The 15981-nt window shown below is 42.6% G+C and overlaps 1 protein-coding gene across 1 annotated transcript in view; it reads right to left on the reverse strand.

Moving 5' to 3' along the window:
• Positions 1-203: 203 nt before the first annotated feature.
• Positions 204-15981, reverse strand: part of nsg2 (neuronal vesicle trafficking associated 2) — a 30736-nt gene continuing 14958 nt past the window's right edge. The window contains exons 4-5 of the mRNA XM_062405505.1: positions 2760-2870; positions 204-464 (exon numbers count right to left, since the gene is read on the reverse strand). Of these exons, the coding sequence (XP_062261489.1) occupies positions 267-464; positions 2760-2870 (309 nt within the window). The 3' untranslated portion in view covers positions 204-266. The remainder of the gene's footprint in view (positions 465-2759; positions 2871-15981) is intronic.

The following is a 15981-nucleotide window of genomic DNA, read 5'->3' on the forward strand; positions in this document are numbered from 1 at the left end:
TTAGCCGATGAAGATGTTCCAACGAGTGCAAAGGATCAGTGGAAAAAGCTCTCTGAAATGGGCAGACGATATGGCCTAGCATCTGCTTGTGTGTTTTCATGTCTGCATGCACGTCTTCAATCTATATTGGCATTACATATGTAGCTGCTGTGTTGGTGTGTACCTCTTTTGTCTACGTTTCTACATGTTCTCCCTACGTGTGTGTGTGTCGTCCCGTCTGCGTTTTGTCTGTATGCGTTTGTACAACATCGGTTATGGCAGCTAGCTCAGTGGCCCTCGTTGGCGGGGGGTTTGGCGTCGTGCTGCTGCCCCGCCACCCCTCCAGGAAGCCAGGGGGAGACGGAGTGCGAGGTGGTCTGCTTGGCCATGCTGTAGTGGCTGATCACTGTGTAGAATCGGCCCCTCGAGTTGGCGTCCTGGGCGGCGTAGTAGGCCTCCAGAGAGGCTGGGATACAGCGCTTGTGCTGCCATCAAGAGAAGGAGAACAGTGTGAGAAGATTCATCAAGTCATTATCTGTTAAATACGTAGCATCTTTGTAATCGCCAATTCTCAAGATAGGTTTCGTATAATCCTGTCAGTGTTCATGTTTATTGTTGTTGGCCCTGTAATGCCTTGTTTATTTATAACTTGGTCGCTGTGTGCGAGCCACTTTGCGTGCCGGCCCGTGCACGTGCGTTTTTCTCCATCGGCAACTTTGCACCTGGTGAACGTGCACAGCTAATAATACCTCTGCTGACTGCAGTCTGAGCGCCTGCAGAGGTTATAAGCCTCAAACTAGATTTATTCCACCTAAAAAAATAAAAAAAGGATTTGACCAGAGACACAGACTTCCAAGGTGACTGCGTACAAAGTACCGTGAAGCCTTTAAGTGCAGTGGAAATCTATACCGGGAAGTAGAGGACGAGATAAACTGCATCCCTAGACTGTAAAAACCTTAAAGATCCAACTGTGATACAGCACTTGAACAGCAGATTGTTCCGTGTTTTACTACCTCAGCCATATGGATATAGCCTGGAAAGCAGACAAATCAGAAAGCTCATTTTTTATTTGCTCTTGCAAATGGGTCTGATCCTCCTCTCATTCAAAGACTGTATATAAAGATGGACACTTCCTCCCACTATCCAGAGATAAAGCCGAACTTTCCCATATGAGCATTGTTATATTTGCACATTTGGAGACAGTCTGAACAGCTCTGATCCGGGGGGTGGAGCTGTGGTAGCGAGGTGCCGCCAATGCACACTCATACCTAAAATTATAGAAACCAAATTTGCTTCTAATTGTCCTACGTCACTTTGATTGGTTGTAGGGCTGTTCCACGAATGCTAATATTTGAGGTTTAAGACCCATTCCCAAAGCAGATAGCTCAGGCAGTGCAGGTTAATGTGGATCAGGAGTTATAAGGTGGTCGTTAATGTGAAATAGACAGTGAGTCTCATTTGTCTCATTTTCTTCTAATAGTCAGCCCTGCTAATGACTTCTGCTATGGGCTTCAAAAGAGTCTCTTTATTCGTCTTTAGTTTTAAGGAACAAAGACATAAAATTACAGCTGATGACACAGGTCACGATAAAAGCCCTGATATCACTGATGATGATCGCTCTTCTGATGAGACGTGTTACCTTCATCTTGTAATGACAGCTGAAATGGGTCAAGGAGGAAGGGAGTGTTTTCATGTTTTTCCCTTTTCCTTTGAGAGACTAATGGAAGATGACCTCATCTTTGAGTTATGATTTACAGGAAGAAGTAAACGTATAGAAAAGGAGATGGTGAACGATCAAGAGGATTCAGCACATCTGCAAGGCGGATGTTTGGTGAAGTTGCAGAAAACATTATTTAGTGTCATTATTATTATTTAGTTCATTAACCCCTTAAGTCACTTCTCAGTCAAAACAAGGAAACTTTCATGGGTTTCATTTAAAACGTGTGTGTTTTGTTAGAGACATAGACTGTATATGGTCTATGTCATAGACTCTATATGACTATATAGGCCAAACTGTCCCGGGTTTGATCGCTGCCTTTTTACACATTTGGAGCGAAGGTCAGTAGTGGTCAGCGGATGGAGCTACGACAGTACCAATGTATCCACTTGACCAATCACAGGAGTCTCATCTGTCAGTCATCAACAAAAAACTATTAAACCAAACATCAGAAAGATGTACACTTGAACAAAGTGTAACTATCCAAAATCTTTTATTTGTATAGATTTCTTTAACATGTACTTTGACTTGTTAGTTTGTCCCATCCACTACCATGAAGGAGGCCAGATTTACGATCTATACTGGAGTCAGCCACTCTTTGGCTTTACTTTAGGTGACTTATAATGTCGTACATCTTCATGCCCAGACTACGGTTAGTGATGAACAGTATGTCTGCTTTTACAGGTTTCGGCACCACCCCCTTTAGTAAAACTATATTTCAAATCTGTTGAGACTCATCCTCCCTGTTGATTAGGACAGATAACTAGACAAGCTACTTTATGCTACATAGCAAAATATGCTACAGTGCACTATCATGAGCCCCTTCCTCTGGTCATCCTGCCCTTAGATATTGAAATCCCAGCGGTATATTCACATCATCCTGTTTATTTTAGGTCTGACAGTCTGTGTTCCCATTTCCCATTATCCATATTCTCCAGAGACACCTGTAGCTTATGTTAACTAGCACAGTTGTTGTCACAAAGTGGAGAGGATGTCCTATGACCCTCTGCATAATCCTGCAGCCCACAGATGTGTTGCGTCACTACTGAATACTGCATCTTACCTTGTAAATGAATCCATCTGGGCAGGCGTGGTCGTAGGTGAAGGCTTTATAAACCACCAGGAACACGATGCAGGCGAGGAAGGCCAGTGCCAGGATGATCAGGATGGTCACCTGCAGGGAGGACAAATGCTGGTCAGTATTTTGAGGGTATGGTTTATATATATGAGACAGAATTAGTGTTAGACAGTGAGGAAGATGGAGTAGGTGCACTAGTGTGTCTTTGCGTGTGTGTGTGTGTGTGTGTGCAGTCATGATAAATGGTAAGATGCTGCTGACTGAGGTCAATGGCTCCTGCAGGCAAGGTGTTCCTGTGGAGTTGGGTGATGAATGACTCAGGTTGTGACACTGTTAAAAACTACTTTGTTTCCATGGACACGGCGCTGCTTGGAAAATTATGAGATGTCAAGTCAGTGACGTTAATCAGGAGGAACATGAGAATAATCACAATGCTGTTCTAGGTTTCTACTGATCTGTGTTCAGCATTTTAATGATGCTGCACAAAAGATTGCAATATGACTATTCCGAGTAAAGGTCTTACGTTAAAAAACAAAACACAAAAGAAGTAAAAAGGCACTCAGTAGAGCTTATACCTCCACGGACAGGCTGACCCTTGGTGCACTCATAAATCAGTGCCCTGAATATGCCCGAGTTTTTCATCACAACCCATTACTTTTTAATAAAATAGAAATGTTAAAAAAAGAGAAATAAAAAAGCCTTGATCTGCCCTTTCAGGTCCTTTCTTTACCAATGTGCCATCCTTCCTCCAAGTTTCACTGAGGGTAGTTTTTGTCTAATTGTGTTGACAAGCAAAACCTAACCTACCGACGAACAAACAGACAGGGGTGGAAACAACCCCCCCCCCCCCCCCCCCCACAAATACATGGCTTTTATGTATCGAACGTTTACGATTCATACTGAGTTGAACTCTGCTGTTGATTTCACAGGTTGAGCTTTTTATTTAAGAATCTCTCAAGTATAGAAATCGTCCACTTTCCGAATGTTTCCCTCTGTTTTTCCTGCCAAATTCAGAAAAAATAGAATCTCTTTCCCTTCCTCACTGTTGGCAACGATCTTTATGAACTGCGTTTCCTGACACTGCATAAAGCTGAGTTCCTGACGTGAGCAAAATGAAGCCATTAAATCGCTTTATACAAGATCTCTAATCATAAAGTGGGACACACTCAAAATGTTACAGCCAGTTTCCTCAACAAAGAAGTATGAACTGTTACATTCTGTTTCATTGTGTTTGCATTTGTTTCGGAATCAAACCACATATAGTGTGACAAATGCAGTCAAAAGCAGAGCTCATCTAAAGCGATGGAAATTATGCATTTATTTCTGCATGTTGATGCCTCTGTCCTGTTTGAGGTGAGAAATATTCATTTTGCTGGCAGTTCCAGACAATGTCGAGGCAAAGCAGATTAACATATAGAAGGATTTGTTTCCTCCAACTCATGCAAATGAAGCGGAAGGGATAGCAGTGTTTAAAAATGGTCCTGTCTGCCAAGTGGTAAATGCCACTGTGGGTATATGCGGCGCATACATATTCCTGCATGAGTCTGTTTTGCCATTTAAAAAGTCATATCGACCCCAGTGAGTTATGTTGAAAATGGGGCCGTAATGGATGAACATCTCTAATTTCCTATTTCCATTTCTAGTCAGAGTCCAGCGTTAAAGCTGTTTTCTTCCGCCCCTGAGTGTGATCTATCACCACGGGATGTCGGAGCAATTACACAGGGGTGTGATCATCAGTCTCCATCAGCGCTGTGGGGGCGGACGGGGACACGCAAGTTAAGTGACTGTTTACTTGGTGTCAACTGGGGGACACGACTCTCAGCTCCGGTCGCCGCTGACATCCTTTTAAATTGCTTCTCCCGGTACGTTCAAAGGGACGCGTCTAAAGTCACAGCGACCCGGCTTTTGGAGAGGAAACAGATGTGGAATGACTGATTAAGACCAACCCTGACCCCTATTTGAATAGCTTCGCACATAAATAACAGTTTATTAAGAAGAGGGATTACTGTAAAGCTCCATATCATGAGGCCAGCTATCAGTGTTTGGTGCATGTAGAGACTTTGCTCTGACACTTTGAAACATGAAGCAAAGACTGGAGTTAATAACGTCAGAGATTTACTTGTTTACACACTGAATCCAAAAGGGAGGAAATTTGCCTGCATGTATTCGACACTGACATAATCATCCAGCGGATTATTTATTGAATAAAACTGCCTCCTCCGTAATATATTGTCTGGCCACTCTTTAATGATGCTTCAAATTAGGTCTTGACATTGCACATACAGGGCGTGAAACCGATTAGTGGAATTAACCCTGGCACGAGGGGCAGAGCCTTTGTGAACATGAGCAATAGTTGGAGCAACAACATGGCCTTTGTGTAATAGAGAATGATGTGGATGCAGCTGCAGCCATGTGGCGTATAAATCCATTAAATATCTACCCTGACCTTTCTCCATTATTCATAATCTGGCTGAAATCCGCAGTAAACCATAGGGGGTCGTCCGGGCAACGCACCAGCTCACCGATGAAGACTTCCTCCTTGCATGAGCTGGATTCATAACTTCTGTCTGGCAGCGTTGGTCTGATGTAATATTCCCCTGTTCTCACGCTGAGCATGAGAACAGAATAGAATTAAATATAAAAACCTTTCCGGTCAACACTCGGCTCCGATATCTCCCTACAAGGCATCTTCCCCCGCCACACATGCGGATGTTGTGTCATCACTGCACCAGTACTTGCCATCCTAAACCACTATCACCACCAGCACAACCATCATCCCTGTTTGCTGTGCGCCACAGATAACACACAGACGTTTGTTACCCTTGGATGTAGGTATAGACGCACAGCATGTGGCTGTAATTTGGACCAAGAACAATGTGTCCTGAGTCAGAATTGGCTGCATCGGTAAAGAAGATTGGATTGACTTTGTGGCAGGTGTCTGTCCCCACTGGGTTTTAACCGCCCCCCCCCCCCACCCGACCCCCCCAAAGCCACTCAGGGTTTATTGAACCCTTTTTGAAAAATAAGAAACACTGTGATTGTATTTAAGGCTTTGATGCAAAAATGGATTTTGACCGCTGTTTCACCAGATGAAACTGCAACTGCCAAAACCAACATTTAATACAGATAAAGAAAACATTAAAAAATATACTTCATTGTATATTATCCTTTTTATTAAAATTGATATCATCAAAGAATCTACTATCATGTGATAAATATTATAAAACATAAGAATTAAGTCAAGAAAATATGCTATTATGAAACAAAAAATAAATATAGATCACATCCCATAGCCAACTACCTTTATACAAGACTTTTAGCCTATATACTCATTCTATATTATGCTGTGAAACTAAAATGAAATTATGCCAAGTTTCAACTTTTATTTAACATTGAGAATGAAATCTCCCAAGATGAATACTGTAATTGGATGAAAATAATTGTTAAACTTGACATTTTGGGGAGTAACTCTGGACAAATTTATTGAATGATGTCAGCACCGAGTTGATTCATGTCATAAATTTAAAAAAAAGTTAAAAAGCTCCCTCCAGAAAATGTATAGTTCTGGTTAAGTTGAAGTCATGTGGTAATAAAACCCTTTAAAATTGTGAATTTTCATTTTTGGACTTTGCACAACCAAATCTTTAACGGTACTTGTAGTTGGATTTTGTCAACTTGTACAAACCCATACAGCTGCTTATCTGTTTCCAGTCTTTATACTAAACTAACTTCTCATATTTAGTGTAAAGAGAGATGAGCTTCACATATATCTCTGCAAGACAGTAAACAAATGTATTTCCCCAAATTTTCCCTTTGACATATGTTTAAAAGCAATGAATACAATAAAATAACTATACACCGAATACAATCCATCCAACACAACATTTGAATAAAAATCTAATTTTCTGAAGGCCCACTTTTATCAAACAATTCAAATCCTAAATTTACTTTAAAATACTTTGGTACGCAACTGAACTATGGATGACTTGTCCCATTTGTGTTGTTGTTTTTGTTGTTGCCTCACAGAGCGGTGTCCGTGAAACAACAGGCAGCTGCAGCTGGAGAGGGTTGTGTATTATGGACAAAGACAAACAATCAAAGCAGATTACAGAAGATCCAGGAGGATTGTTCTCTGTTCCCCGGGCTTTCTCATCTCCCACCGCAGATTAAGTATCTACACTTTGCTCATTGTTGATGTTTACCCACAGTTTTCCATTGACACACACGCACACCCACACATACACACGCACACACCACCTGCTTTAACACTGACTGTCTCTGAATCTGAGAAGAAAAGACGTCTCCTATGATTTCCACAAAACACATTTGCCGTCAATTATTTATCGTTGCTCGGTGCATGACGAGGTCAAAGACAGTCTCCTCAATGGATCTGCTTTTTCACGGCCTATTTAACTAACGCTCTACATATGATTTCTCTCTTCTTTCTTTTGGGGGGGATGGGGGGGTTAACGCCACGCTTGCAATACACCACCCACACTCTCACTGCTGGAACTTGACAGGCCATATGGGGAGGCAGACACCTCCTCACATTCACCCAAGGAAAAGAGGAGAATATGTAGAGAGAGAGAGAGAGAGGGAGGGGAGGGGAGGGGGGAGGTGTGACAGGAGAGGGATGCGAGAGAGAAATGACGCTAATAAAAGTGGATAACAGAGTGACGGAGGGAGCAAAGTGAGAAATAAAGGAGGGGATGACAAGAGACAATAAAGCGGCGAGCGAGGGGGCAGACAGAGAGCAACGAGCGGGCGAGCGAGATCCAGGGGCAGATGGAGGATGTCGCTCCCTCTCCCGGTTGGCAGGTGGCACAGACAGACAGGCGAGTGGGCAGCAGACGCAGTGGGATATCAGTTGAAGCATAAACAACTATTTTTCATTTATCCTCCATATTACTCCTGTGACAGCTCCTCAGCAGCAGCATAAAGGGAGCTCGGTGGACCCGTATTTCCCGAATCATTTGTTCCGCTCTTTTGTGACCGAAGCCTCGTGCTGCACGTGGAGGATATGAGCCGAGCTGCACGCCAACATACAAGAAGGAGCTATTAATATCAAATGTGAAAAGTTCTTACATTAAATACATTTGATCTCGGCTGTTACAACGTTGAATGCCTGCAGGGAAGTTTGTTGATTAATAAAATGAATGAGCATAACGGGTTGAGCTTGCACAGAGAGAAAGACTCCCTAACCAAAACATAATTAGAACCCTTTAAAGGTCAGATCGCAGTGAAAGCCAGTTCACTTATATTTAACATCTAACATGTAAGGACAATAAGTCCTTAATAAGAGAGTTGTGGGAACAGTTTGTCCATCAGTTCAATCACAGTTAAAAAATCATGTGCACAGTTGTTTGGTTAAGTGCTGTGTATTTTATCAATATTACATGTGAACCTACTCTTTAATAACCTGATAGTCTAACTGTTACAATTTGTCTGCACTTGGTGTTTCTCTCCCTTCTCTTACCTGCATTCTGGGTATTTTTAGTAGTCTCAGCTCATGCAGCATCTACCTGCGGCTCATACGAGCTTTGGGGGGGTTGGGGGGATTGGGGGCTCAGTGCGAGGGGAGCACTGGACCTAAAGCTGAAATTTTTGATTGACATGAGCTCAGACCCCTGTATTAGGCCTTCTGCGATTAGCTAGAGGGCCGAGGACTGATTAAAAGCTTTTGATAGCATCTCTACACATTAAGATGTCTTGTGGATTTTAATAATTGTAAAATAAATTACAATTACAGTTATTGTAAATGTATCATAAATAACATCAACAGTAGAGACAACTCAGCTCAGGATATTAAAATGCACAGATAGATTCTTCTCTCATCCCCTCTGGAAACAAACCAGTCGGTGGGTCTATAGCCTGGAGGTTCAGTGGTGCCGATGGAATCGTGTCCTGCTGAAGGGTCTAATCGAGACGCTAAGCCTCTCCCACTCGTCACATGTATGAGCGACTAAGTCAGGGATCAGATCCCTACATAAAAATGTAAATGAAATATTCTCCTATCCTCTTAAGGGCAAGTTTTTACATTGATGAAATAAATAAAGTGGGTCACAGCGTATACCAGTCGGGGGAGGGGGCAAGTGGGTGGAAACTGGCAGGTATAACCGAAAGGTCACAGGTTTGATCCCTTTGTGTCCTTGAGCAAAACACTCAGAGCCCCTATCTACCCTGTCTCTGTACATGGAATATACATGTGCAGGATTATTATTTGAAGTTATATGAAGACAAAACATTGACTTCTGTAAATACACATTATATTAAAAATCTAATATTCAAGTAGTTTAGCAAAAACCAAAAAAGAACAGCAGCAGCCATTTTGGCCTAAAAAACACATTTTATTATATCGTTTGGTTTTTCAGAGGCACATGAAGAATTTTTTTTCATTTAAATAAAGAAGTCCTGAAAGCTGAAAGTACTTAAAATATTAAAATGAAAGTGCTCTCTTTGTACATTATTAATACTGATAATTTAATGCATAGTCAGCATTTTCCTTTGAGTTGGAGTTAAATTAAACTTCTTCACTTTAGTCTAGTGGTTTCTTAACATAATGGTCACTGTCCCCCATAACACACACAGACACACACAGACAGACACACAAACAGACAGATAATGAAAGGGTTTTAATCAATATCTCTGCCAAGTAGATTTTCAGCAGCATTGGTTTGTTTGTTTGTGGATTAACAACAGAGATATGTGATCTCCCAGTCTTTAGGCCGTGCACTGTTATTTTTAACGAAAACACCCGAGCAGAGTAAAGGTAAAATGTCTCTTTAGTGGAACTTCTAATAACTGGATGACTGAATACCTTTTGGTAACACCTGAAGTGTTTGGAAATTCAAATTCAGGATTATATGCATACATATTTTGTTTATGTTAAATATGAATGCGAACCATAACCAGTAGCTGGAAAAGTTACATAAATGTATAAAGTACATGGGTAAAGCAAAGTAGATCTGCAAAGGGATATAAAAGCCTGAAAATAATACTGTACGGATTTAGACATTTCTATCCAACAGAACTATTTTTGTCAGTATTTGAGAAAAGCACATGGTTTTTAGGTATTTTCCATTTTGCACTGTCCTTCCTCCCAAAGTCAAACTCTCCAAGCTCTGATCGCTCGGGGAGCCGGCCAGCTCAGAGCGGAGGATCTGAGACGGGGGCGGCGGGATGTCAAGGAGACCGTGTTGGGGGATTTGGGCTCTGGGGGACTGGCCATCCGGTGGAGACGAGCGCGGCTGCAGTGGTGTGCCGACAAGGTGCAAACACTCCACTGCGGAGATGCTGCACAGCGTCTCTGATCGGAAACGGCAAGTGTTACAATGTTAACCCGACAAAACACAACAAGCCGCAAAAACATCCATTGTCTTATTGCTTGCCAAAAGGAAAAAAACATCGAATAGAGAGCGGGACCTTGTGGATCTTTAATCTGTGCCCTTGATGTTTTTTCTGTGCATGTGAGGTGATTTTATTACAGAGCCACCACCTCTTATAAAGGTCACTCGGATGCAATAAAGAAAACGCTGTCCTCAGTAAAGCTGCATATGTTGATGACTGCAGGTTTGATCCCTGAATTCGAGGATTGAGACCGATTTAAAGCTTCTTTGTCACGTACAGAGAAAATAATGCACAAGTGATGAGGGTAAAAATAAAAAGAAGCTTTTACTGCGTACATCTCGAGGTGAATATCTAACAAAACACGTTGTACTTGAACGTCCTCTGCAGCCTCCTCCGTAAAGCTCAGTGGCAGTTGTTGTGGAAAGCTGGAAACAAAGCAAGGGCTCTGCTTCTTGCAGATTTATGTGTTCAACCTAAATGGGACAAATTCCTGGCAGAAATGAACCCGAGGACATTTAGAATCCTCACATGCACATGAAAAGTACACGTGTAACAACTTATTTATGCAGATTAGAGTCGTCTCAGTTCAAATACTTTTGGATTTATCGTCTTAAACCACAGTTTCCCAGCAATATTAGGCTATTTATATTGTAATAATCAATCTATTGTGATTTTATCTTGAAGCATCCGGCCGCTCTGCTGCTTCTGTGGGCGCTGGGAGATTTTAAATTGTGAGATAACTCGCTGAATGTCCGTTGTGACTTGGCCTATTTTCCAGGAGACGATCGAAGGCAAGACTCTTTCAAAAGCATTTTTCATGGGAAAGTTTGGAATTGAAATCAGTCCTTATATCACATAATGTGTTTAGTGAAGGAATATCTTGTGTGACTGGGATAATAGTATCCTGAGCGTGTGTGTGTCTAAATAAATCATAGCGTGCATCATTGTGAACTTCCACTTCCTGTTCTTGTCATTAAAGAACATCAAAAGTCAGTTTCCCTCACATGTGCACAGAAACCACAGGCGCCCGACGGGTAAGACAGTGCATGTTCTGCAGGAGATAGACGCTAATTATGCTAATGTTTCCCAATTAAGCCAGGTCTCTATGGAGACAAAACTTCAAAGGTTTCCCGAGCACACTGTCATATTGGTTGGAGACTGCGCTCGGAGTGGGATGTGCTCCGGGGGGAGGGTGGGGGGTAGACTCCAAATCAAATAGCAGGTGGGCTCATATTGCCCGAAATGAGAAACGCAAAGTGACAGAAAGGGTAAAAGAGACAAAGACACTGACGAGTAAACAAGGCCTCGATGAATAAACATCATCGTGTGCTGCCACTCCGCAAAACCCCCGAAATCCAAAGACCTACATTAGGATCTGCACTGGGGAAATAAACAACGCAAATCGGTAACAACGAACAAATTCAAATTATAACGAACAACCGTTCTTCCTCTATAGCATCTAGGCACAAGTGGATTCTAATTGTGAATCAGTAATGGCTCTCTGAGGAGACACTAAACATCTGGATTAGATTTACTAATCAGCCTCTACTCTGCTGGCTGAAGATGTTGCAAAAGAGGGAGATATTATTAATGATGGGATCGGCCTTCCATACACACACACACAAACACACACACACACACACACACACACATAAACACACAAACACACGCACCCACCCACTCTGACTCACTCAGAGCACACCCATACAGACTTGTTTACATCACCAGACAAGGTTGATTACTCTAATGTCTCCCCAGCTCAGTCTCATGGGTGTTTTTTATGTTCCTGCATATGTTCACCATGTACGCAGCTGTGTGTGTGTGTGTGTGTGTGTGTGTGTGTGTGCAATGCTAAGTGTTGTAATATTGTTTAAAACAAATTGACATCTTAATTTCAGTTAGTCCTTTGGTATCTGTGTCATGGGCGGGGCTTACTCCTACTGTCCTATTATTTCAGCTTGTTATTATCATATCAAATCAAGTGTCTGCACCAGTGATGGAAAATACTAATGTTAACATGTCAGTTTTAATTATATGTTCGTACAGACTTTGATATATTGTTTTTGACACATTTGATTTGGATTCCATTTTTAGAAGCTCCTTAGAAACCCCCAAATTTGATAAATCACAAAGCAAGTTATTTATCTGATCCTAATTTTCAACGTTTGAATTATTGGACTTTTATTCTAATTTTCATATGAACATGAATGGTTTTCATTATCATCAATATGATTAACCCTTAAAACACTTGTGATCCATGTACAGTAGTGTCATCTTGCTAATCCTCTCTCTAGGGCTGTAAACTAACCACGTCATTTATTACTTTTTTACTTTCAATCCATTAAAAACCACTGTATCAGCACTGACAGTCCAGATAGGAGGAAGCCTCATCCACTAGCCAGAAGGTGGTTGGTTCGATGCCCAACCACATTCTAAAGCTCAATATAAACACAGTCCTTTTACTGTTCACCGTTGAAATATAAGAAATATCTTAACCAACAACCAATCCCCAAATTTAAACCTAAAGAAATCTGGATTTTAATAATATCAAGAACACGAGTGGAGTCTACAGTGTTGACATAAAGAAAAACACAGGTATTTGTAAAACCTAGTAATGATCCGTTCCAGAGGATTTAAAACTATCTGAAGCATTTTCACTTAAGTCCGGCTGCGTATGAAAATGTGAGCTCAGAGATTTAAAGCTGTTGGGTCACACGGACGTCTGGGCCATCGATCAGCCTCTCAAATCCTTTTCCATCTTGGCAACCTCTCCACTGGCAACTTAATTACAAAGTCCAAACAAAAGAGTTTGGATCCAACCGACCTCCGCGTCCTCGTCTGAAAAACCAGACCCAGATCTCAGACAGATCCCACGTCCTGGTTCGGTGATTGCATATCGGATTTTCTCAAAGCGCTTTGACCTTTGAGATAAAATAGGACGCGCAGTGAGAATTTGAACTTGTCCTCGTGTATTCACGTCTGCTGCTGATGATGATAGGCCGACAGTGCCTGAAGCCTGACGTCCTTTGAGGTGCTGTTTGATTCGGGATCTGAGGCAAGAAGTAGAGCAGAACAGAAGCCATCTGGACGTTTAAATCATCCCCGATGTCCCTCACACAGCGGCGGCGTCTGTTGTCCGTCCCTGTGGTTGTCAGGCTGTCTGAGCGTCTGTCAGCGTGTCTCACATGGCGGCTGACACGGGGGGCCTCTTTGCACTGACAAATGACTCAAACTCGAGTCGGCTTCCATGCTGTGTGGGGACGGCGGACTGACCTCACCGAGATGGTGTTTGTGCTTCAGCGGAGCGTGAAGATACTCGTGTGGAACCATCCAGTCGTGCGCTGGTTCTGATTTTACACCGTTTAGATTTTTCCGCCTGTTAACAGCACCCTGTTCCCGGCCTGTTGTGCCCTGATAACCGGTGCTGTTGCTCCTGCTCGGCCAACACAAGCAACATATCCAGCTGAGATCTGAACGCAGCTCTTCAGCCGGCGCCAATTCATAATTCAACAAAGACAGTCAGCTATTCAACGTGCGTGGACTTCAAGTGTGTGTTTGTGTGTGTGTGCACGCCAGGGCTGTGAGATCCAGGTATCACATCTGGCTGGTCTCATTTTATAAGAAGCCAATTTGGAACAATGTCTTTGACTACCAGCCAAGGGGAAGCTGGCAGAGCTATATCAGGAGCTGTGAGGGTGTTGGTGTTGAAAGTGTAAAATACAGCGATGAGTTTGATGAAAGGGAGAAGGTGAAGGAGAGAGAGAGAGGGATGGATGTGAGGAAAAAGGAGCAGAGGCTTCACAATTTCCACTGTTGGTTATGGAGCCAAGTTCCGACTTGTCTTTATCCGAGAGTAAACTGTGGGCATCAGTTTTTCTTGCAACAGGAAACAACATCCACCGACAAGATTTACTTTCAATGGGGCTCAAAAATTGTTCTGCTAAATAATGCAGGGGAAAGTCTGTACACACTAAAAATGATTGGCATTTTTATTGTTTAAAAAAAAAATATAGATTTAAAAAAAAAAAATGATAACTTTGGAGCCCTTTATCAGACGTAGGCAAAATAGACTAAATAAAACTTTCTGGTGCACGTCTGAAAGTTTTGTTTGTGCATCAGAAACTAACTTTCAAATGCAAACGAGTTCCGGAGAGTTTCTGGCAGACACTGGAGGACGCACAGTCACCTACTGCCTCTTGGCTTGTTATGTCTCCATTTGGAAATTAGCTGTGTCATATTTCAACCTTGGACTTCCTCATGAAACTGTCTCTGCTCGCATGTCGTCACTGTTACGTTGTCTCCGAACGTCTTTGCTCAACGGATACACCAGATACACCTGAAACTTCCTGGCACACACCTGAAAGTTTCTTTGGGCTGTAGTCAACCAAATAAATTGAATATTAAATTGAATATGAAAACATTAGACCAAACATATTTGTATAAGTGCATACTCCGATTCAGGCACTAAACCTGAGGAACAGAACATCCCAAAACAGACCCTGTAACCTTTTGTTACTAGATTATGTGTCATGTTGGTTGTTGAGCTGTTTATAAAGTTTGTACACAACTTTTTGGTTGTAACAAAATGCACTTTAAGCAAGTTAGACCCAGAGGCCGTCTCCATCAGGCCGGGTCGAAACATAAAAAGCATCCTCCCTAAAGCGTATCGATGTCGGGACGTGGAGCGTTAGACTGCAGCTCCACTTCTGACTCCTCCCTCTGATGTTCTCCCTCCGCTCACGGCAAACAACGCTCAGACTATTAAACCAGTGCTGACGGTAAATCAATTGTGCATTTAAATGTTTGTGTGTTTGTGTGCGTGTGTGCTTCAGTGTGGGTGTTTAACGGAGGGCAGACAACTGGGCTATAAACTGTCCCTGCAATCAGCATAGCATTAGTCTTCCATACAACACAAGGAGGAACAATACGCGGAACAGTGAGGTTGTGCGAGGTTTCGAGCCGCAGCAGTAATCACCTCCAACCTGACAAACAGCGCAGGGCTTGTGTGGAGGCGGCCGACTGCAGCAAAGCTTTTATCTGCAGGCAAAGTGCAGGTAATAATGGGATAATTGTTTTGGACGGTGGCTGTCTCTCCCACAGCTACCTGCGCAGGCTATGCTAACTTCGGCTTGGCAGTCACGGCGCTGTCAGGGGGTCAGTGTGTGTGTGTGTGTGCGTGTGTGTGAGATGAGGATTGTGTTGGCATGTGTTTGTGGGGGTATAAGGGTTCCAGTCAGGCCTGTAGGAGTGAGGCGTGCACCATGTTCCCAGGACGGCGGGGGCCAAACCAGAAAGCAAGCAGGACGACACGAATGAAATCTGCCCCTTCATCACACTCTACACCTGCATCGTCTCCCCCCCCCCCACGAGCCACGCTAATCCTCTCCTCCAGGTTTCTCATTTTCACAGATCCTCCTCGTGGCATTTACTCTTTATTAGAAAAGTCTGCCGTTGAGCGTGATGGGGGGGGGGGGGGGGGGGGGCGACGGACAAGAAGTAGAAGAAATCTTTTGCAGCAAAGGTCATTAGCTGAATGTGAACCGAAAAAACACAGCATCTCAACACCTTCCTCCTATCTCGGTTCCATCCTTCTCATTAGAGCCAGACCTGTATTCGTTTTTTAATCCAATCCAATACTAATACTTGAGAGTTTCCATGTGTTCAATGATGGTATATTTGATGATCACATAAAAAAATGTTGCAATCAATCTAATTTAATTAGTGTAGTTTACAAACCACAGTTTGCTTCAAAGGGTAAGAGTTAGGAAAAACTACCCCAGAAAACTCCTAAAACCCTTCACATCTTCATATCACGAAAACTACACAGTTTTACATAATTTACATATTTAATCAAACATAA

This window comes from Platichthys flesus, chromosome 15 (assembly GCF_949316205.1).
Source record: "Platichthys flesus chromosome 15, fPlaFle2.1, whole genome shotgun sequence".
Lineage (NCBI taxonomy): Eukaryota > Metazoa > Chordata > Actinopteri > Pleuronectiformes > Pleuronectidae > Platichthys > Platichthys flesus.